Below are 23,210 nucleotides of genomic sequence, written 5' to 3' on the forward strand. Positions count from 1 at the left end.
GCCATTGGCTCTTATCGAAAGGAAGAGATAGTGGTTGCTGTGGATGGGCAGACTGGATGGGCCATTGGCCCTTGTCGAAAGGAAGAGATAGTGGTTGCTGTGGATGGGCAGACTGGATGGGCCATTGGCTCTTATCGAAAGGAAGAGATAGTGGTTGCTGTGGATGGGCAGACTAGATGGGCCATTGGCTCTTATCGAAAGGAAGAGATAGTGGTTGCTGTGGATGGGCAGACTGGATGGGCCATTGGCCCTTGTTGAAAGGAAGAGATAGTGGTTGCAGTCGATGGGCAGACTGGAAGGGCCATTGGCTTTTATCGAAAGGAAGAGATAGTGGTTGCAGTCGATGGGCAGACTGGATGGGCCATTGGCTTTTATCGAAAGGAAGAGATAGTGGTTGCTGTGGATGAGCAGACTGGATGGGCCATTGGCTCTTATCTGCTGTCATGTTTTATATACTGCCAATTAAGTGCTTGTTAACACCAGTAACTGATTGATTGCACTTGATAGACCGACTAGTTTATGTATTGGTTCTGGGATCTGGGATCCGCACCCAACTTTGGATGACCTATATAGAATTCAGGGAAGAGCTTACAGAATTTGTCCCTGCCACACTTATTCCAGGTTTATGACTGATATAACTGTGGGCACAGAAATGTTACACACACTGATACCTGCTTACACTAGTATTCGTTAAAGGGAACCCTTGATGTCCAGGTGCCGTTACACAATAGGCTCTCACTGGATGGCATTGGGGCATCTAAGCAGAGGTGCCCAGCTGTAGAAATGCCCCTTATCATCTATCACACTACATCACCCATGGATCCATTTACACAACACACCGGAACAAACTAAGTGGAACTAAACAAAAAACACCCAACACAAGGATAAGTAACAAAGTGTTTATTTTTTCTATTTCACTCATTCTGACAAGTAGGCTTGGTCCATCGAGTCACCTGTCCATCCGTTCCTGGTGGTGGACCTTCTGCTCCACTCTCGCTTCATCTCTCCTGAGCACAAGGACATCATTTACAGGTAAGAACAGGGGAAAAAAATACATTCCAACAAAAAAAAACAATAAACAGATGTGAGCAGGGCCGGCTCAACCTATGAGGCAAAATCCCAGTCCGGCCTACCTTCAAACTCCTACGGGGATAGGATTTTGACACCATTTATCACCAGCGCCTTCAACCAGTGCTTCATCTGAACTTAGGGGGGGGGGGGAACTTGATAAGGAGGTGGAGATACTGGATCACAGGTGGGAGGGGGAGTGGAGGGAGAGATATCAGATTACGGGTGTGGGGGGGGGGGGGGGTTGCCAATGCACAAGTTGGCTCAGGCCACCACACTCTTCAGCTGGCCCTGCATGAAGCACAGCAAGAGACAGAGAACATCATGTCGAAGGCTCTGTGAGAACATGAGAATCTGACAGCACTGCTGCGTACTCAACATTCGAGCACAGTAACTTCAAAGTCCGAGCTCTGATGTAAAGGGCAAAGAGACAGCTACCTTTCATACAACCACTGCAGACAGTGCAGGAAAAGAAGCGAGAGGTGAGAGATGTGAAAAGCCGTGATTACAAAAGACTCAAGTGCAAAACGAGACTTTGTGACCACAGCACTGACAGCACAACAAAGGACAATTATACTTCTTGTCAGAAAAAAAATAGCACAGACTGAGAAAACCATCTGATCAACTCATTCCATCACACCCTCATCTCAGACAAGTTCTGCAGGAGGAAAATCAAGAAAAATCCACACAAACACAGACACTCAAGAAAAACTGCAAGAGAAGGTACATGCCACTCGCATCTGTCCTGGACCCAGTATCTCCCCTCCCCCAGCAGCCACACTGGGATCTTACTGGTGCATACGAGAGAGGCAGGAGCCTCTACCTAAGAGCAACTCAGCGGAGACTTCACCTCTCTGTCTGTTTGAAAACAAGGAATAAAAAAGAAATGTAGTAAGTGACGTACAAGCTTCCAGCGACACATTCATCAACTCTTTGAAAGCTAGGACAGATCAACTATACACAAACCGTTACCATGATTTTTGACGCTAAATATGCATAATGGTGATTAAAAAGAAGATACTTACTGGTGTAGATAGGCGACGTCCACGGGGGAGTCATTCGGTCGCTTGGGATTACTGTGTCTGGATGAGGTAGAGAAAGTGGACCAGGGCTTATGGGGGAGATGCTGAAGCCTTGGGCAAATGCATGCGATGCCTTTGCTTTGATAGCCAAATGAATAAGCACAAGGGTCACCTTAATGATTGTTTCCTTGCAAAATGCACACTTTCATGCTGCTGATGTGTTACCGGGTCATAGAGAGAGGAAGAAATGTTGTCAACGTAAAAAGTACAGGTGTAGAATAGCATTTATTTATTTAATTAGTTTCGTCCACTGCTCACGTCCATCCTAACTGGATTATATAAGGACAATGGGCTGGATTCAGCAAATGGCGCTCAACATTTGTCGCCGATAAATTGGCGCAGAACAGTATTCTTTAAACGGTGTCCCGGGATGGGCACACTTTACAGGACAGTGCGTAGTGCCAGGATCCGTGCTCAACTTTGGACGCGAGTATTTACGGCAAGTGAAACCTGGTGTAAATCTTGACATTGCAAGTTGGGCGTAGATCTGGACGATTCTATAACACTGCGCACATCTTAAGGGAACGCCCCTGATCCGCCCATGTCCCCCTGTTACGCCCCCTTTGCAGAACCGCGTAGAAACAGGCATGAGCGTTTTTGTGCAGATCTGCCACTTCTGCCCTGCCTTGCATCCATTACAACACTTTCCTGCACCAAAAATTGGGCACAGAAGTAGCTTGGTGGATGCTTGGAATGCCCTCCCGCGGGAGGTGGCGGAGATGAAAACGGTAACGGAATTCAAACATGTGTGGGATAAACAAAAAGGAATCCTGTTCAGAAGGAATGGATCCTCAGGAGCTCAGCGGAGATTGGGTGGCAGAGCCGGTGGTGGGAGGCGGGGTTAGTGGTTGGGAGGCGGGGCTGGTGCTGGGCAGACTTCTACGGTCTGTGCCGTGAAAATGGCAGATACTAATCAAGGTAAGGTATACACAAAAAGTAGCACATATGAGTTTATCTTGTTGGGCAGACTGGATGGACCGTGCAGGTCTTTCTCTGCCGTCATCCACTATGTTACTACGTAGAGACCATGGAGGAGATTCTATATATGGCGCCTAAAAAAATCGGCACTGATTTAAGCGTATTCTATAATTGGTGCCGAGATTTAAGCGTCGATTATAGAATATGCTTAGTTCATATTTCAGCGCCTAAATCTACGCGCATCCATTTACACCAACGAAACCTTGGTGTAAATCCCTGCACGTAGATTTAGGCGCACTAAGCCATATTCTATAACTAGGCGCCTAAATTTTGGAACGCCCACGAAATGCCCATTTCCCCACCCATAACCACGCCCCCTTTTTGCCTGCACACGTTAGAAGTTCAGCGCACTTCGTTACACAATACGCTTAGCGAGTTGTGCGCCTAAATTCTAATCAGTTGCCAATTAGGGCCCATTATTCCTTGTTAAGTTATGTTATCAGCACTCATTAGCTTGTTAAATCATGCGTACTGTTATAGAATCCGTGCCAATTTCAGCGCCGATCTTTAGGTGCACTGCATAGAATCCGGGAGCATATATCAAATTCCTCTGAATGAGGGTAATTTTACAAAACATTTCACACATGTAAAGCATGCTTAAGATGTAACAAATGCCTGGTCTGTATAAATGCATAGGCTGACACGTACTTATGCATGGTCCATGCACAGGCATTTCTAGGGGCAATGGCTGGATGCACCTGGGACCCAGCGACAATGCACATGAATACTTTGTGAAACACACAGAAAGTACAGGCAGGAGCACGTGTAACTATTTGCAAGCTCTTGTGCAGTAATGGGGATTGTTCTAGGAGTCCAGTTTATAAAGGAACACACTTAATACATGTTTCATATTTGTTATAGATGCCTTGTTATAAAATTTACTCCTGATGGAATTCTGTTCAACTGTACAATATAGAATTTCTCCCAGAAAAAAGGTTAGTAGCATAGGCAGCTGGGCAAAAATCATTCCTCTGCTCTTCCCTTCCCCATGCCTGAACTGCCCCCCTCCTCCGCCTGCTCTCTTTCCTCCTCATCCCCCCCCCCCCCCCCAGCCAGAAAAAAACCATCATACTCTCTTTCTACCCTCTCAGGCACATGCACCACACAGGCAGCAATGCGTGGCAAGGAGGAGGAGGAGGGGGGAAGCGGCTACTCAGTGGGCAGCTCCTCTGCCACCCATGTCAGAGTGTTAATTTGACCCACGTGGCAGTGGCGTAGCCAAGGGTGGGCCCGGATGGGCACAGGCCCACCCACTTTGGGCTCAGGCCCACCCAGTAGCAGCACACCTATGATGTGGCTGGCAGAGATCCCCAAACCCCACCAGCTAAAAACTCCCAACAACCGTCCCTCCTGCATACCATGTAAATAGCGGATCTTCGCCTGCAGCGAGCAGCGACTGATACATACTGGTTTCACTGGCCCCACATCCTTCCCTCTGATGTATTCCCGCCTATCTGGAAACAGGATGTTGCATCAGAGGGAAGGCTGTGGAGCCAACATGAGCAGTGTGTATTAGTTGCTGCTCACTGCCTGTGAAAATCTGCTATTTAAAAGGTATTCGGGGGAGGGGGGATGTTTGAGAGACCACATGGCATGCAGGCGAGAGAGGGAGAGACCAAATCACTTGTGGGTCAAGGCAGAGTTTTTCTGCCCACCCATCTTGGGCCCAGGCCCACCCAAAATTGGGTATCTGGCTTCGCCCCTGCCACGTGGATATACATTGTCCCCCTGTGATTTAAATTAGCAGTCTAACCCAGGGCAGAAGAGGAGGTGGACACAGCCTGACAAGCAGCCCCCCTCCTCCTCCCCTTTGCTATGCATAGCTATCTCTGTGGGGCAGGGAACAGCAGGGATTGCTGCAGGGGTACAGTATTTTTTTTTCCTGCCGGGTAAGGGGAAAGCAGGAGAGAGAGGAAGAGAGCAGCTGAGGGGTTTTTTAGAAGGAGAAAACAGAGCATGCTAAGGGACTGTGCTGGGGAGAGGATGCGAAGAAAACTGGAGAGGGTGCCTGAATGGAGTGGAGAAGAGCAGGCTGGATGGGGATATTCCTGGGGAGGAGACACCACGCCGAAATGAGTTTTCGTGCATGGGGATTACGGGTGGGGAGGGGAAGCATACTAAGAGTTTTGCAAGTGGGGGGAAAGGAGGGAGCAGTAAGCATCCCAAGAGGGTTTGCAGTGTTGGAATGAGGGACAGAACAAGCTGAAGGGGGTGCCTGGGGGGAAGGGGACAAAGCAAGCTGGGGGGGCTGAACCTGGGTACGGAGAGAGCATGCTGACATTTTTTTCTTGTGGGGGGGGGGATTGGGGAGAAAGCATGCTGAGCAATTTGCACTAGAGAGGAAGAGAGCAACCTGGAGGGGTTTTCCTGGGGAGGGAAGGAGTAGTACTGGAAGGGGAATGGAGCAGAGGGAGGGAAAGAGATCTTAGCTAGAGAGTACTGGGGAGCATTTTAAGGGTTAGAGAAAGAGAACTGGGAAGGGTTAGGGGTCTTGCTGGGGAGAAACAACTGGGGAGGGCAGGGAGAAAGCTACGGCTCTTGCTGGCAAGTAGGAAGAGAGAACAGGTGGAGGGGCTAAGGGAGGGAAAGAATGAGGGAGCAGAAAGAGAAAGCTGAGGGCTGGACCTGTTGAGAGGAAGGGAGATCGTGCAGAGGAAGGGGTTCAAGCCAAGTAGGGGATAGAGAGAGCTGGGGAGGGTTGAGCCTAAGGAGAAAGAAAGTTGGGGAGGGGGAGTAAGGCCTAGTATGGGGAGGATCCAAGCTTCTGATGGGGGAATTCAAGACAAAACAATTACAAATAAACATGCAGAAGTGTAAAACTATCGTGTGCAGAATTTTACATTTCTTTTCTGCAGATTCCCCCAGCAGTGTGTAGCCCCCTAAGTGGCTCTGCATTACCATATCATCCTATCCTTCTTGTACCAGGTTGCTCAATATTTTGCTATGTGAAGTCATCAGTACATGTTACCACAGGAAAGATTGAGCAGAGAACGATTCTTTACAACTGTGGAATGCTGAGTTGCCTTTCTGGTGGATGGGAGGCCGTTCCTTTATAAGCAGCTTCATTCAAAAGGGAGTGAGCAGAAAATGGGTGGGTTTTATTCAGTATTTTCAGTGTGTAAAGTACGTTTTACATGTGGAAAATGACTCATAAAATTCCAGATGCAAGCCAAGAGGTATGTGTACATATGCTCAATCTGAGAGTACTTAACACAAAAAAAGTTCCTTTCATTCTCTTAAAGTACAATTAATATATCGTATTTGTAAGGACCATCAGAAGGTGGATAGAGACCATCGCTTAGCTGTATCCAGAATCCCTCGTCTTACACCTATTTTCTTCATCAGTCCATTTTTTGCATTATATATCAAATTATCCACTAGAAATATTCTCTTAGCATACAGTTTTTCAAATCATGCCTCACGTTCAAAATTGGGTGCCGGTTTTAGGGCGCCAATCCAGGATCCCGATCAGGTTACTGCAAACAGACTGGGCTGCTGTGAAATTGTATATAGAGACTATTGAAGAGAAGCTTTCTAAGATAAGTGAAATTTTGAACAACAGACATGATTTGAAAAACTATATACTAAGAGAATATTTCTAATGGATAATTTTATATATAAGGCAAAAAATAGACATGAAGAAAATAGGTGTAAGACGAGGGATTCTGGATACAGCCAGTGGCGTACCAAGGGGGGGTGCAGTGGGGGGGGTCCACCCCGGGTGCACGCCGCTGGGGGGTGCCACGGCGCGCGCCTGGCTCCAAGTTCACTATCTTCGCTCATTCGCTGCAGCTCCCTCTGCCCCGGAACAGGAAGTAACCTGTTCCGGGGCAGAGGGAGCTGCAGCGAACGAGCGAAGTTAGCAAACTTTTTGGAGCCGACAGGCGCGCGCCGCGGCACCCCCCCCCAGCGGCGTGCACCCGGGGGGTGTCATTTCACCAGGGGGGGACGCTGCACCTGGGGGGGGGGGCGCATCGGCGACCCGCCCCGGGTGCCATCCAGGCTAGGAACACCACTGGATACAGCTAAGCGTTGGTCTCTATCCACCTTCTGATGGTCCTTACAAATACGATATATTAATTGTACTTTAAGAAAGTAAATGGAATTTCTTTGTGTAAGTGATTGATTTATGAAGTTCCTATGATTTGGAGACTTTAAGACCACATTTTTGTGTACAATCTGAGAGTAGGAATTCTCAGGGGTGTAGTTGAAATATTCTTGCCTACTTTATAAAATACACATGTGACAGAGGGCTACATCCAATACATCCTCTTATTGACCTATAAGTGCATTCACTCTGCAGCTCCTCAGTACCCCTCCACTCTTATCTCCCTACACTCCTCCCCGGGAACTCCGTTCACTGGGTAAATCTCTCTTATCTGCACCCTTCTCCTCCACCACTAACTCCAAACTCTGTTCCTTTTATCTTGCTGCACCATATGCCTGGAATAGACTTCCTGAGCCAGTACGTCAAGCTCCATCTCTGGCCGTCTTCAAATCTAAGCTAAAAGCCCACCTTTTTGATGCTGCTTTTAACTCCTAACCCTTATTCACTTGTTATCATCCTCACTTTAATATTCCCTTATCTCTTGTCTGTCTGTCCTAATTAGATTGTAAGCTCTGTCGAGCAGGGACTGTCTCTTCATGTTCAAGTGTACAGCGCTGCGTACGTCTAGTAGCGCTTTACAAATGATAAGTAGTAGTAAGTAGTACATGGCGCTCAAAAATTGGCACCAGAAAAAAATCAGAGCGCAATGCTGTTCTACAATGGGCGCTCAAAGATAAGCGAGGTGAAAAGAGTGGGGAAGTCTTCCACAGCAATCAAACAATCAGGGTGGAGGAATGTTCCAAAGAACGAACAGAAGTCAACAGTCTTCCAAAAGGTTTATTCTCCTTGAAAAAGTCAAGTGATTCATGTGACTTTTTCAAGGAGAATAAACCTTTTGCAAGACTATTGACTTCTGTTCGTTCTTTGGAACATTCCTCCAACCTGTTGGTTGATCACTCAAAGATGAGCGCCATTATAGAACAGAGTTCAGTGCTGACTTTGGCACTCAAATTTGGACACACATTCCCCGTATTCTATAACACTGCATGCAAACTGTAAGAATGCACCTCCCATGGCCATGTCTCCTTTTGGGTTGGGTTACACGCTATGAGATTTGGATGCAAAGTGCTATAGAATAGTGAGTAGTAAGATGTGTACGCAAATTCAAATTGGTGCCAACTAGCACCCACTTATTGGCTCTAATTGGCTTGTTGGCCAATTTAGTTGGGCAACATCCTGGATTGGCGCCCTATAATCGGCACTCAATTGCGGGCACCATATATAGAATTCAGGAGAGAGAGTATACACACACATTTACTGCTGCCTCTGAGCAGGTGTAAATTTGTGCGAAAGCACCTGTGCACTCTTGAGGCTTATTGAAGGAACCCGTTTTATAAAGGTACGTAGGTACGTTCTTTCCATTACTGAATAGGTTACAAAGAGATGTTTATGTGCTTCCTCTGCCCAATTTCAGTTGTTGATGTGCATATCAAGCAGAAGATAATGAGTACCAGGCATATCGTAATAAGGGCTAATGATTAATGTGGTTTCATGAGTGATTATAGCAGTGAGTCTCAACCCAATCCTTGAGACATTCAGTCAATCAGGCCTTCATAAATGAGAGAGATCTACATGCAATGCCTCCACTGCTTGCAAATCTGTCTTACGCATAATTGTTGTAGATATTCTGAAAACCAGACCAACCAGAACTGAGTTGAGAAACCCAACAGTATTTTCCCTGTTTTGAGTTCACAACAAACACATTTGGCCAAAAGAGTCTTTTGTTTACCAGATCAACTTGCAAAACACCTTAGTTTTAATTTACAACCAAATACATATAAGTACATAAGTATTGCCATACTGGGAAAGACCAAAGGTCTATCAAGCCCAGCATCCTGTTTCCAACAGTGGCCAATCCAGATCACAAATACCTGGCAAGATCCCAAAAAGTACAAAACATTTTATGCTGCTTATCCCAGAAATAGTGGATTTTCCCCAAGTTCATTTAGTAACTGTCTATGGACTTCTCCTTTAGGAAGCCGTCCAAACCTTTTTAAAACTTCGCTAAGCTAACCGCCTTTACCACATTCTCTGGCAACGAATTCCAGAGTTTAATTACACGTTGAGTGAAGAAACATTTTCTCCGATTTGTTTTAAATTTACTACATTGTAGCTTCATCGCATGCCCCCTAGTCCTAGTATTTTTGGAAAGCGTGAACAGACGCTTCACATCTGCCCGTTCAACTCCACTCATTATTTCATAGACCTCTATCATATCTCCCCTCAGCCGCCTTTTCTCCAAGCTGAAGAGCCCTAGCCGCTTTAGCCTTTCCTCATAGGGAAGTCGTCCCATCCCCTTTATCATTTTCGTCGCCCTTCTACTACTACTACTATAAATCAGTTCTCTGCACCTTTTCTAATTCCACTATACCTTTTTTGAGATACGGCGACCAGAATTGAGTAAATGAAATTTCAAAGTTACAAACTGAGGGGTCCTTTTACTAAGGTGCGCTGAAAAACGGCCTGCAGTAGTGTAGGCACGTGTCTTAGATGCGCACAGAATCATTTTTCAGCGCACCTGTAAAAAAATACATTTTTTGGGCAAAATGAAAATTGCCACGTGTCCATTTTGGGTCTGAGATCTTACCACCAGCCATTGACTTAGCGGTAAGGTCTCACGTGTTAACCGGGCGGTAATGGTTAACGCACGTCCAAATGCTGATTACCACCCGCAATCCAGAAAATAAAAATATTTTCTGATGTGCATATCAGACGCGTGTCAAAAATGAAATTACCGTTCGGATCACGCAATAGCCGGGCGGTAGCTGAGAATTGAAAGGTGATTGCATTAAAATGTAAAAACTGTACTCCAGTTAAAAAGAAACGTCAAAAGATCTCAACAGCAAACGCCAGGGTCCTTTCTTAGCACTGAAGCTCAAATGAACAACATTTCTCTAGTAAAAATAGCTCTGCAGGCTGAAACTACCTTTTTCTTTTCATCAGGAGAGGACTCGGCTTTTTCTACCTTGCTGGTCATACAGTTGGAATAGGTTTCCTGAGTTGATATGTAATGTTCCCTCACTGGCCTTATTGAAATCCCACCTAAAAACCACTTTCCTGGTACAGCTTTAAAATCTTGGATTCAGATTGCTGGATTTTTTTTCCAAAATGCTCATTATAATTACTTATTTGGATTAAACTCATGCCTTTTCAGTAATTCAAGAGTGGAAGAATAGCCTAGTGGTTAGTGCAGCGGCCTTTGCTCCTGGGGAACTGGGTTCGATTCCTACTGCAGCTCCTTGTGACTATGGGAAAGTCACTTAACCCTCCATTGCCCCAGGTATAAAATAAGTACCTGTATATATGTAAACTGCTTTGAATGTTGTTGCAAAATACCACAGAAAGGCAGTATATCAAGTCTATTTCCCTTCAAGATGACATTTTGGTACAGTAAATATTTCCCTGCCGTGGAGAGCTTACAATTTAGACTAGACTTACTAAGATTCATTTACATGTTAGTGCGGTTTAATGCAAAAATAGACACATTTACTAACAGTTGGTGCATGCAATCTGTTACAAGGTTAAGAACATAAGGGGCCCCTTTATTAAGCTGTGTAAGCGTCTACGCATGCCCAACGTGCGCCAAAATGGAGTTACCATCCGACTACCGCGTAGCTCTTGCGGTAATTTCATTTTTGGCACGCATCCAATATGCATGTCTGAAAAATATTCTTTATTTTCGGTCACACGTAACGGACGCATTCCAAGTGGCATTTGATGTGCGTAGGTCATGACTGCCCGGATTCTTTACCAGTAGGTCAATGGCTGGTGGTGTTGCCGCACGTCCATTTTCGGCAAACAAAAAAAGGGCTTTTTACAGATGCGCTAAAAAATGGATCAGTGCATGGCCAAAACCTACACCTACACTACCGCAAGCCATTTTTCAGCGCGCCTTAGTAATAGTACCCCTAAGAGCATAAGTACATAAGTATTGCCATACTGGGACAAACCGAAGGTCCATCAAGCCCCGTATCCTGTTTCCAACAGTGGCCAATCCAGATCACAAGTACCTGGCAGAAACCCAAATAATAGCAACATTCCATGAAGAACCCCAAAAAGTAGCAAGATTCTAGAATTCTAAAGAATAACAAGATTCCATGCAGAATTTCAAAGTGATTAGCAACATTCCATTTAGAACCCTAAAGAGTAGCAAGATTCCATTCAGAATCCTAAGTACATAAGTGTTGCCATACTGGGACAGACCAAAAGTCCATCAAGCCCAGCATCCTGTTTCCAACAGTGGCCAATCCAGGTCACAAGTACCTGCCAAGATCCCAGGGTTCAAGGGAATACAATGCACCTTGTGCTGACTGTTCTCCTAAGTGTATAACTCATTACAAAACCAGGTCCTAAGGTTTGCACCTGAAAAGAGATGGTGAGTATCAGTGGAAAATCTAATACTGCTGCTCTAACTACCAGGATCTCTCTGACTTTAATTGCTTCTCCCACAAAAAAATAACTTCTCCTGTCTTGCCTATGTCCAGTGGCGTTCCTTGGTCGACTGCCACCTGGGGTGGATCGCCACTGCGCACACCCACCTCCCCCGGGTGCAGCACAACACCCCCCTCCCAGTGCAGCATTCCCCCCCCCCCCCCCCCGTGCATTCTTCCTACCTGTTGGGGGCAGCAGTGCAGCTGTCGGCTCCACTGGTTCCCTGCTCCCTCTGCCCCAGAACAGGAAGTAAGAGCAGAGGGAGCAGGGAACCAACGGAAACGACATGCTCCCTGCACCCCTCCTGCCGCATGCACCCGGGGCGGACCACACCCACCGCCCTCGGTGCGCCACTGCCTATGTCTTTACCAAATTGTGAGCTCCATGGACAAAGTACTGAAAAGCAGCAGTATTCAAACTAATGTTTTGCTACAGATTTACTTTCTCGGGTTTTGAACTGCAATGGAAATGTGAAAAATGAGTTTTATGCACGGCTTCCCTGATACAGAATGAAGTAAGGGGTCCTTTTACAAAGGCGCGCTGAAAAATGGCCTGCAGTAGTGTACACACGGGTTTTGGGCGAACACAGAATCCTTTTTCAGCACACCTACAAAAAATGCCTTTTTTAAATTTTTTCCAAAAACGGACGTGCAGCAAAATCAAAATTGCCGCGCGTCCATTTTGGGTCTGAGACCTTACCGCCAGCCATTGACCTAGCGATATGTGCGACCGAAAACAAAAATTATTTTCCAGACGCATATCTCGAACACACGCCAAAAATGAAATTACCGCAAGAGCCACGCGGTAGCCAGGCGGTAACTCCATTTTGGCGTGCATTGGGCGCGCGCAGACACTTACGCAGCTTAGTAAAAGGGCCCCTAAAGCTTTCCATTTGCATTATGGGTTCAGAAGTCTCATTTTCCAAGTAAATAAATAAATACAAGAACTGTATTTTTAAATAATTAATATTTTTAATATTTGCATTATGAATTCTTTCATAGTACAGAGATTATACTCTATAAGCGGCTGACTCAAGCTTTTAGATCAGAGTAACTGCTTACGGGTTTCGTTTCAGCAATGAATACGTTCTTACAAAAATCCATTTGGACACACAGAGCAGAATCAGCGTGGATGGATTTAATAAAATGCATTTTCTTTCAGCTCGTTGGGTTCAATACCCAAGCATTTCTGGCCCCCAGACTGTGGAACTGTGATTGTATGAAGTGTAGCTCTCTCTTTGCCCATTACATTACAGCAGCATTTTTCAATCAGTGTGCCGTGGCGCATTGGTATGCCGCAGCTGGTCCACAGGTGTGCCACAGGTGTTGAGGGTCATTTTATTAGTAGGGCCAGCTTAATTTGTGCCGGAACGGAGTATACCTTTTAAACGTTTCCTTCTCTCTAGCGGTCAGTGCCAGCGAGCAGCGATTCATACAGTGCGCTTGCGCCAACCCCAGAGCCTTCTCTGTGATGTAACTTCCTGCTTCCACATAAGTAGGAGCTTAAGTCAGAGAGAAGGCTCCAGGGTTGGAACGAACAGCCTGTATGAATCGCTCCTTGCTGCTGCCGACAGCTGGAGACAAGAAAACTTTTAAAAGGTAGATTGGGGGGAGGATGGTCAGAGACAAGGGAAGATGCCTGGAAACAGAGGAAACAGGAGGGAGAGATACTGGACAGTTTGTGAGGATGGAGGAGAGGGTGGAAGAGAAGGTAAATGCTGGACTATTTAGTGTGGGGGGGGGGAGAAGGGAAAATGCTGGACCATGTGTGGTTGGGGGATGGGGGTAGGGGAGAAGGTAAACTGCTGGACCACCTGTAATTAAACTCTGGAATTCGTTGCCAGAGAATGTGGTAAAAGTGGTTAGCTTAGCGGAGTTTAAAAAAGGTTTGGACGGCTTCCTAAACGAAAACTGCTACTACTACTACTACTATAAATCATTTCTATAGCGCTACCAGTCGTACGCAAAAGTCCATAAACCATTATTAAATGGACTTGGGGAAAATCCACTATTTCTGGGATAAGCAGAATAAAATGTTTTGTACATTTTTGGGATCTTGCCGGGTATTTGTGACCTGGATTGGCCACTGTTGGAAACAGGATGCTGGGCTCGATGGACCTTTGGTCTTTCCCAGTGTGGCAATACTTATGTACTTATATGTACTTATTTGTGAAGGTGTGCCGTGAGACGAAAAAGGTTGAAAAGCTCTGCATTAGAGGTTGGTCTTTGAAGTTACCCGGGCCGATATTTAAAACTATTTAATCAGCCAGGAGCCATTCCTGGCCAGCTAAATAGCCTTAAACTATCTAAGCGTTAATATTCAGCGTGATATAATGTTAATGTGGGACCACACACAAATAGGAGGGACTAACCCCCCGGATTATATTAAAAAAATGTTCTCTAGGAGGGGCAAGGAATGAGACAATTTGAAACAAAATCAAATATTGCAAAGGACTCAGATATAAAATCTATTATGGATCCAATTTCTCCTTCTTAGGCACCCAACTCTGGAATGCCCTCCCCAGACCTATCCGATCAATCAGTGACTACCTACCTTTCCGGAAATCACTAAAAACCCATTTCGTCAAGTAAGCCTATCCTAATGACCCAAACTAATCCTATGAACCCTATTACCCAACACATATCCAGGTGACAACAACAATAGACTACTTCTCCCACCAAAATTCCCTATGCTTATCCTGTAACCCATCCCCCTCCCGCCTCCTGCACCCTTCCTCCAATGCTCACCTACCCTTGCTCATACCTCTCCTACTCCCTTCACCCTTGTCCTTCTTTACTTTCCTATATCTTTTGTTATTCTGCTATACTTAACTTGTATTTTCTTTATCAATACTCTGTAATCCCAATTACTATGTAAGCCGCATTGAACCTGCTTTGAGTGGGAAGCGCGGGGTACAAATGTAATAATAAATAAACAAATAAATATATAGTGTGCTTAGATTTAGGGGCCGAAATTGGCATGGATTCTATAACATCGCGTATAACTTAATTGGCTTAACAAGCTAATGAGCGCCAATAACAGCACTTAACAAACAATAATGAGCTCTAATTGGCACTGATTAGAATTTAGGCGCACAACTCGCTAAGCATATTCTGTAACGATGTGCGCCGTACTAACGCATGAAGGCAAAAGGGGTGTGGTTATGGGTGGGGAAAATTGGCGTTTTGTGGGCGTTCCGAAATTTACACACCTAGTTATAGAATATGGCCCAGTGCGCCTAAATCTACGTGCTGGGATTTACACCAGGTTTTCATTGGTGTAAATGGATTCACGCAGATATCGGCGCTGAAATATCACCTAAGCCGATTACAGAATGCAGCGAACCATATATAGAATCTCCTCCTAAGGGGCCAATACTGATACCGTGGGAGAGGGCTCGGCTAACTCCCGTGGTCGGCGGCAAACCTGGAAATTCAGTGCTGGGCCATATCAGGCGACCGGCATTGAATTTACAGGGGTTTTTTTGGCCGCTATGAACTTAGTCAGTTAAGCCAATATTCATGGTTGACTGGCTAAGTTATAGTGGCCAAAAATAGACCTGCTATTTATGGGGGTCTACATGGCCACTAAATTAGCCAGTCAGCCGATGAATATTGGCGCTAACCGGTTATGTTGCACAACATAGCAGCTAGCCCGGTCACCAGCTAAGCACTAATATTCAGCCGAGATAGCCTGCTACTTTGCTCTGAATATTAGTACTCAGCCAGCAAAAGCAATTTAACCGGCCAGGAACCCGAATATCAGGCAATAAGTGCTTCTATGTTAACCAGGAGCGTATCTGCAATTTCTTGCAAACGTACTGTAGACCAGGGGCATAGCCAGACCTCGGCGGGAGGGAGGTCCAGAGCCCGAGGTGGGGGGGCACTGTTTAGCCGCTGACCCCCCCTCCCCCGCCACTTTGGACCCCCCCCCCCCACTGCCACCACCACCACTGCCGCCGCAACCCCCCCCCCCCACCGCCGCCACAACCGCCACCCGCCCGCCCCCCACCGCATCAGGTACCTTGTTGCTGGGGGGTCCCCAATCCCCGCCAGAGGGAGCAGGGAGCCAGCGGAGCCGAGAGCCGCGCGGCTGCTCCAATGCACCCGGGGGGGGGTGCGCATCAGCGATCCGCCCCGGGTGGCAACCGACCTAGGATCGTCACTGCTCCCTAGTCCTGCCCAAAACACACCCAGACCATACCACCATGCCAGGGAGTGCCCTAGGCAATCTGCTGCCTGAGGCAGGGGTGAGATGGTGCCCTGCCCCCACCTCGGCATCACTCCCCCCCTCTGAGTCCAACATCTTTCCGCACTCTCTCTGCCAACTATTTAATCGGCCACGGGCTGGAATCTCTCCCTCTTCCTTTCTTCCTCGAACCCCCTCCCCGAGCCTACCTTCTTGTTTTGTTGTTGTTTTCAAAAGTTGGAGGCAGCAACGATCCCCCTACGCTGCCCTGCCGGTGGCACCGGCGTCTCCTCTGTACTGCGACCTTCCTCCAAGGAAACAGGAAGTTACGTCAGAGAGGCAGCCCGCAATACAGAGGAAACGCCGGTGCCAGCAGCAGGGTAGCATATGGGGATTGCTGCCACCTCCGCCTTTTGAAAAACAAAAGAAGAAGGTAGGCTGGGGAAGGAAGGAGGGAAGATGCCGCTCCCCCGCCTCAGGTGGCCTAACGGTAAGGTCGCCACTGCCCGTACTGCACTGCCTTTGTAAAACTGGGATCTGGACATATAAACGCTGCTTTTCATACATCCCGAACAGGAAGAGAACTTCTAAAATAAATCACGTTAGTGTGTTTCTCATAATGTTTCAAGTTAACCTGATTAAAGCAGACGCACAAGAGCGTCCTTCAAACCGGGTGCTGACAACTGAGCTCGGAGAGTGACACAACCAGGACACTTACATTGTGCAGTTTGTAGTAAAGTCCACAGGCGTTGCAAACTGGGTCCCCGTTGGCGTTTCTCCTCCACAGAGTAGTCGTCGTGGTCTGGCAGTTGGCACAGGATGTCCCTGCTCTCCGTGCCGCAGACTTAAATAAAAAAGGAGAAAAGAGAGAAAAAAAATGGCTGCGTGAAACACTGACAAAAATCGCATATCATCATTTTAAATAATTAGAAAATTTACCCCCAAAAAAAGGGAACCGGTACAGGGGTTACAGCAGAGAGCTACGCAGCTGGCGATCTAATTTAGTACCCCGTCCACCTCTCACCCTTTGACCTTCAGCGGTTGCCACAGCTGAGACATCTCAGGTGCGGTATTTAGAGGGTGACAGTGCTACAGGAATAACGACAAAATGGCCCTTTTACTAAGATGTGGCAGAAAGTGAACTTAATGCGTCCTTGTGCGGGATTTCCCGAGTGCTAAGGGCATTTTGCCACAGCCATAAAATGACCGATTTTCCAAATTTTGTATTAATGGTCATTAAAAAAAATGACTGTGTGAGCCCTTACCGCCACCCATTTTGCAGGCAGTAATGGCTCACGCGGTAATCCTACGCAGGGTAATGTCACCGTGCTAACTGATGAGTGCAAGAACGCTCCCCTGACGTGCCCCTTCCCCCCCCCAAAAAAAATAGAACATTTTTCAGTGCATGGGCTAGCACGTGCTAAATTGACGCTTACCGCAGGATGCCCGAGTTCGTCCCGCAGTGCGTCATTTTAAGCTGTACTAATGTGCTAACACCTAACGCAGCTTGGAAAAAGGACCCCGTAGTAAGATTAGTAAATGACAGCAGATAAAGACCTGCATGATCCATCCAGTCTGCCCATCAAGGTGGCACTCTGTGTAGGTTACACTCCATGATTAAACCTGGCGTCACAAACAGGGCAATTTGGTACAGTGCCAACTACATAAAGGAATGCAATCTTGAAAAGCGGTTTTCTGTTTTGTCCACACTGTTTGTATTCTTTAAGAGCAAGACAATTACACAAATGTGTTACAATGGTACCCCTGTACCCCGGCCTGCCCTGCTTCCCCACAGAACACAAAGATTCATATACAAGCAAAGAAAAGAAGGAAGAAATATTTAGCCTTTTTTTCACCAGCCAAGCTACGGGAGTCCAATGTCATACTGGACACAAGCTACGTTCAGAACGCTGCCGCACGTCTTATATTCCGCCAGAACCGATATACTCACATCACTCCTCTCCTCAAGTCACTTCACTGGCTTCCGATCAGTTACCGCATACAATTCAAGCTTCTCCTCCTTACCTACAAATGCACCCGGTCTGCGGCTCCTCACTACCTCTCTACCCTCATCTCCCCCTATGTCCCCGCCCGTAACCTCCGCTCTCAGGACAAATCCCTCCTGTCAGTTCCCTTCTCCACCACTGCCAACTCCAGGCTCCGCTCATTCTGCCTTGCCTCACCCTTTGCCTGGAACAATCTTCCTCAACCCCTCCGCCAAGCTCCCTCCCTACCCATTTTCAAATCTCTGCTTAAAACTCACCTCTTCAATGCCGCGTTCGGCACCTAACCTCTCATGAGATATAGTATTACCTACCAGACTGACTCTACACTTGTCTTTAGATTGTACACCTGTCTTTTTAGATTGTAAGCTCCTTGAGCAGGGACTGTCCTTCCATGTTAAATTGTACAGCGCTGCGTAACCCTAGTAGCGCTTTAGAAATGTTAAGTAGTAGTAGTAGTACATCTAGGAATGCGTATTCTGTTTCTTTGTGCTTCTCAAAGCTCACCTTGAGCTACTACTGAAAAGGCATAAAAGAAATCCAAAATATCCCCATTCAGACCCCGTACATGCACTAATTTGATTTATCTACAATCAACGTGCATTAAGCTAAGCCGTGTTGAAACGTTTTCACACGTATTAAACGTTTTTTTGTTAACACAAATGTGTCAAAATAAACTTTTTTTTTTTAAATCCAAATTCAGGAAAAAAAAAAAGGCCAAAATCAAAAAGATTGAACTTTTTTTTTCTCCTAGCCCACTGCACCTTGCAGAACCATAGTTTCAGATACCGTATTAATATGCTAATTATTTCGCTTTCCATGGATCGGTACAGGGAAACTCAGGGTATAACTGAAAGGACCACTTAACCTTCCTAACGGTATACATTAGATCATACTTCAACTTGACTTTTCTCCCTGCTAATGATGCCATATATCTCCTACTGTGTTGAACACGCTCAGCGCTAGATTAAACCATGTAATCTAAGTACAGAGAGCGCTTTAACGATAAAGACAACAGCATAGAAAACATCAAGAACTTGGCTACCCAGTAAATTCAACCCTTTTTAATTTGTACAATTAGATGACATACACTGTAGGTGATACAGGATGGTAGCAATATTCTCTCAGAGGAAGTCATAGGATGCCAATTATGTGGAAGTGGTATTTAAAAATTGATGGTGAAATGAACAAAGATCTACGAGAGCAAAAACCCCACCCCAAACACAAAAAAAAGCAGAGCCAACAGAAATCCAGATACCCACAGCAGTGACATAACACAATGGGGCCATTTTAAGGTTTTCTGCGGTGGTGTCAGTTCGTGGGTTCGGTGCGTGCCAAGGCTACCTTTTACCGCCACCTGTAAAAGAGCCAGTAAATGGCCGTGCGGTAATTAAAAAATTGCCACATGGCCATTTACTGCCGGAACCCTTACCACCCCCCCCCCCCCCCCCCGTGCTAGCACATTTGTTTAAAATTCCTAGCGCCAGAAACAGCGCGTGCCAGAAGCCGGAACTACCACCAGGCTCCTCAGCGAGTCCAGCAGTAGGGCCGATTTCCCGTGCACAAGGACCCCCAATATTGATCATGAAAAGTATTCTTGTAACAACTTAGAAAAGACACTGCAGCTGTTTTGCAAAAATGGAGTGTGCCGCGCAGTCTCTCTCTCTCTCTCTCTCTCTCTCTGAATCTCATATTGCGCTTGCAAAGTACCAGCATCTCACAGGCAGCGCAAAATTATCACCATGCGGCAGAAAACAGAAATCATTTTCTGCCGCGCATTTTGGACATGCGTAGAAATTAGAATTACCGCCCGGGGCACGCAGTAGCCAGGCAGTAGTTCTAATTTGACGAGCGTTATATTCGCATAGGCGCCTACGAAGCTTAGTAAAAGGGCCCCTTAGGCATCATTTTCATGAAGGAGAGATTGGATGGAGCCACCAAGATTCCATTATAGAATACTAGTGAAAAAGTGCATCCACGTGCCAAGGGCCCCTTAGGCATCATTTTCATGAAGGAGAGATTGGGTGGAGCCACCAAGATTCCATTATAGAATACTAGTGAGAAAGTGCATCCACGTGCCAAGGGCCCCTTAGGCATCATTTTCATGAAGGAGAGATTGGATGGAGCCACCAAGATTCCATTACAGAATACTGGTGAAAAACTGCATCCACGTGCCAAAATGTAGCTGTGCCCACTTACACCAGATCAATAGAAGGTGTAAATGAGAACACTAAGTGCACCATGCAATGTACTTAACTTACGGTATTCTAAGAGTTGCCCATGTACATGGGAGACGCACCCATGACCCATCCGTGCTCCACCATGTGTATGTCCCCTTGTAGCTGCATGCACACAACCTTACAGAATAGCATTTTGTGCAGATATGCACAGAGGTGTGTATTATCTTGTGCGTAACTGTGGGCAATATTTTTGAACATTTTCTATTCTGTTGCAATTTAAAGATTTGTAAAAGCCATACTGTGCAATACAGAGGGTCAGGTGATGAAAAAAGGTCAGATGTTATGAAAGGCAGAGCTTCTGTTAGGGTAGGTGGGAATTCCTTGCAACAGGATAATGAGCCAGGAGGGGAAAAATCCAAAGCCACAATTGTTACTTAAAAATGCAAATTATATTCACAGCTCAGAGTGGGGAGGGGGGGAGATTGAGGATGTAAAAACTGCAGGGTGTGGATGTAGGTTTTTTTTTGTAGGTTCAGGTATGCACAGAAAGTAGCTAAAAAAAACAAACAAAAAACTAAAATACAGGTTTTAGGTTATTCATTTTTTTTGACATAAAGGAATGAAGCTGAAGAATTATGTTTTAATCACAGGCTGGAATTTGATTTCATAGATTTTAGGAGTTCTTTTCTTGTGATCACATTCACCCCGTTGATCCTCACCCTCTTGCCACTAACCCCCCCCCCCCCCCCCCCTCCCCAACCCAGTCCTGTCCTTGCTCTCACACCCACTGCTTTTGCTTCTGCTAAGTTCAAACATCTTAATGTTTGAGTGAGGGAAGCTGAAACTGTTGTTCAATACCTTATCTGTCCCATTCAGACATCCGGCAACTTTTCCCTAGGAAGATTTTTTTTTTCACTTGAGACAGAAAGAAAGTGAGTGGGGGAGTGAAATGACCTTAGCTGCCAAATTTTAAATCCCTGCGAGAAACTCCCTCAGTAGAAAGCCCTTCCCGTTTCCTAATGTGGCTTATAAGAGCTGGAAATTCCATTAGGGTCTGATCACCACGTAATGGTGTTTTCTCAAAAGCACATCGCATACACTGCGGCTCTGCCTTACAACCTGGGATGCATGTTCTCTCTCTCTTAGAAGCAAACCCATGAGCCCTGCAAAGAACTCAGATATACAAACGGGAGCTTAAAACACAGGCATAGAACAGTGGTTCCCAAAGCCGGTCCTGGAGGCACCCCAGCCAGTCAGGTTTTCAGGATATCCACACGGAATATTCACGAGAGAGGCTTGCATGCACTACCTCCATTGCATGCAAATTTTTTCTCATGCATATTCATTGTAGATATCCTGAAAACCTGACTGGCCAGGGTGCCTCCAGGACCGGCTTTGGGAACCACTAGCTTAGAGGACTGAAATTCAATAAATAGCACCTATAAGAATCAGCACCAAAAAAAAAAAAAAAAACAGCATTTAGCATCATAGTAACATAGTAAATGACGGCAGATAAAGACCTGTACGGTCCATCCAGTCTGCCCAACAAGATAAACTCATTTTACATGGTATGTGATACTTTGTACCAGAGTTTGAGTTGTCTTTGCCATTCTCAGGGCACAGACCGTAGAAGTCTGCCCAGCACTGTCTAAGTTCTGAAACTAACATCGAAACCCCTTAAAATTTACACTCCAGCTCATCCCTATCTATTCAGTCATGATCAGGGCGTAGACGTAGACCGTAGAAGTCTGCCCGGCACTGTTCTGGTACTAAAACTTCTGAAGATTCTGTAATCCTAAAGAGTTACAAGATTCCGGAATCCCAATTAGTAGCAACAATGGCAACAATGCCCAAGAATATATGAATTATAATAGGGAAGGTAGACAAGGATAGGATAGAAAAGGTAAAATGGAAGGAGATTGGGAGGGAAATGGTAAAAAAGGATGGAGAGGAAAAGATTGGAGATTGAGTACAAGGAGATTTGAAAATGACGTGAGAGGTATAATTAGTGTCAGAGTCAGTGTCTTCGTTAGAGCAGGAGTATCGTAGGTGGGCTGGTAGAATTAAGTTGGTCCATTAGGGTAAGCTTGCTTGAAAAAATGGGACTTTAACATTTTCCATGTAGAACCCCAAAAAGTAACATAGTAAGCTCTATTGAGCAGGGACTGTCTCTCTGTGTCAGGTGTTCAGCGCTGCGTGCGTCTAGTAGCGCTATACAAATGCTAATAATAATAATACATAGTAAATGATGGCAGATAAAGACCTGTACGGTCCATCCAGTCTGCCCAACAAGATAAACTCATTTTACGTGATATGTGATACTTTTATATGTATACCCGAGTTTGATTTGTCCTTGCCATTCTCAGGGCACAAACCGTAAAAATCCGCCCAGCATTGTTCTTGAATTAAAAGTTCTGAAGATTCTGGAATCCTAAAGAGTTACAAGATTCTGGAATCCCACCCCAAAGAGTAACATAGTAACATAGTAAATGATGGCAGATAAAGACCTGTACGGTCCACCCAGTCTGCCTAACAAGATAAACTCATTTTACATGGTATGTGATACTTTATACCTGAGTTTGATTTGTCCTTGCCTTTCTCAGGGCAAAGACCGTAGAAGTCTGCCCAGCACTGTTCTTGTACTAAAAGTTCTGAAGATTCTGGAACCCTAAAGAGTTACAAGATTCTGGAATCCCAATTAGTAGCAACATTCCATGTAGAACCCCAAAGAGTAACATAGTAAATGACGGCAGATAAATACCTTACGGTCCATCCAGTCTGTCCAACAAGATAAACTCATTTTGAATGGTATGTGATACTTTATATGTGTACCCGAGTTTGATTTGTCCCTGCCTTTCTCAGGGCAACTACTTTTAGGTGTGACCATTTATACCAACGAAACCCTGGTGTAAATCCCCGCGTCTAAATTAGGTGCACATCCCCTTTATTCTATAACAGCACATGCATAAATTGTAGGAAAGCCCCCGATCTGCCCAAGACCCTCCCATGGCTGCACTCCCCTTGTGAATCCACGCTTCCATTATAATTACTACCAATTAGCACTGTTAATTGATTGTTAGGGCCCAATTATCAATGCTAATTGGCTCATTATTCAATTAAACTGTGCACGTAAATTGGACGCATACCCACATTTGCATGAGTATTTTTTAAG

The 23,210-nt window shown here is 45.7% G+C and overlaps 1 protein-coding gene across 3 annotated transcripts in view; it reads right to left on the reverse strand.

Moving 5' to 3' along the window:
* GATA3 (GATA binding protein 3) overlaps positions 1-23,210 on the reverse strand; it is a 51,713-nt gene that overhangs the window by 9,764 nt on the left and 18,739 nt on the right. For all 3 annotated transcript variants that reach the window (XM_030216904.1, XM_030216903.1, XM_030216905.1), the window contains exon 5: positions 16,574-16,699. In XM_030216904.1, the coding sequence (XP_030072764.1) occupies positions 16,574-16,699 (126 nt within the window). The remainder of the gene's footprint in view (positions 1-16,573; positions 16,700-23,210) is intronic.

This window comes from Microcaecilia unicolor, chromosome 10 (assembly GCF_901765095.1).
Source record: "Microcaecilia unicolor chromosome 10, aMicUni1.1, whole genome shotgun sequence".
Classification (NCBI taxonomy): Eukaryota; Metazoa; Chordata; class Amphibia; order Gymnophiona; family Siphonopidae; genus Microcaecilia; species Microcaecilia unicolor.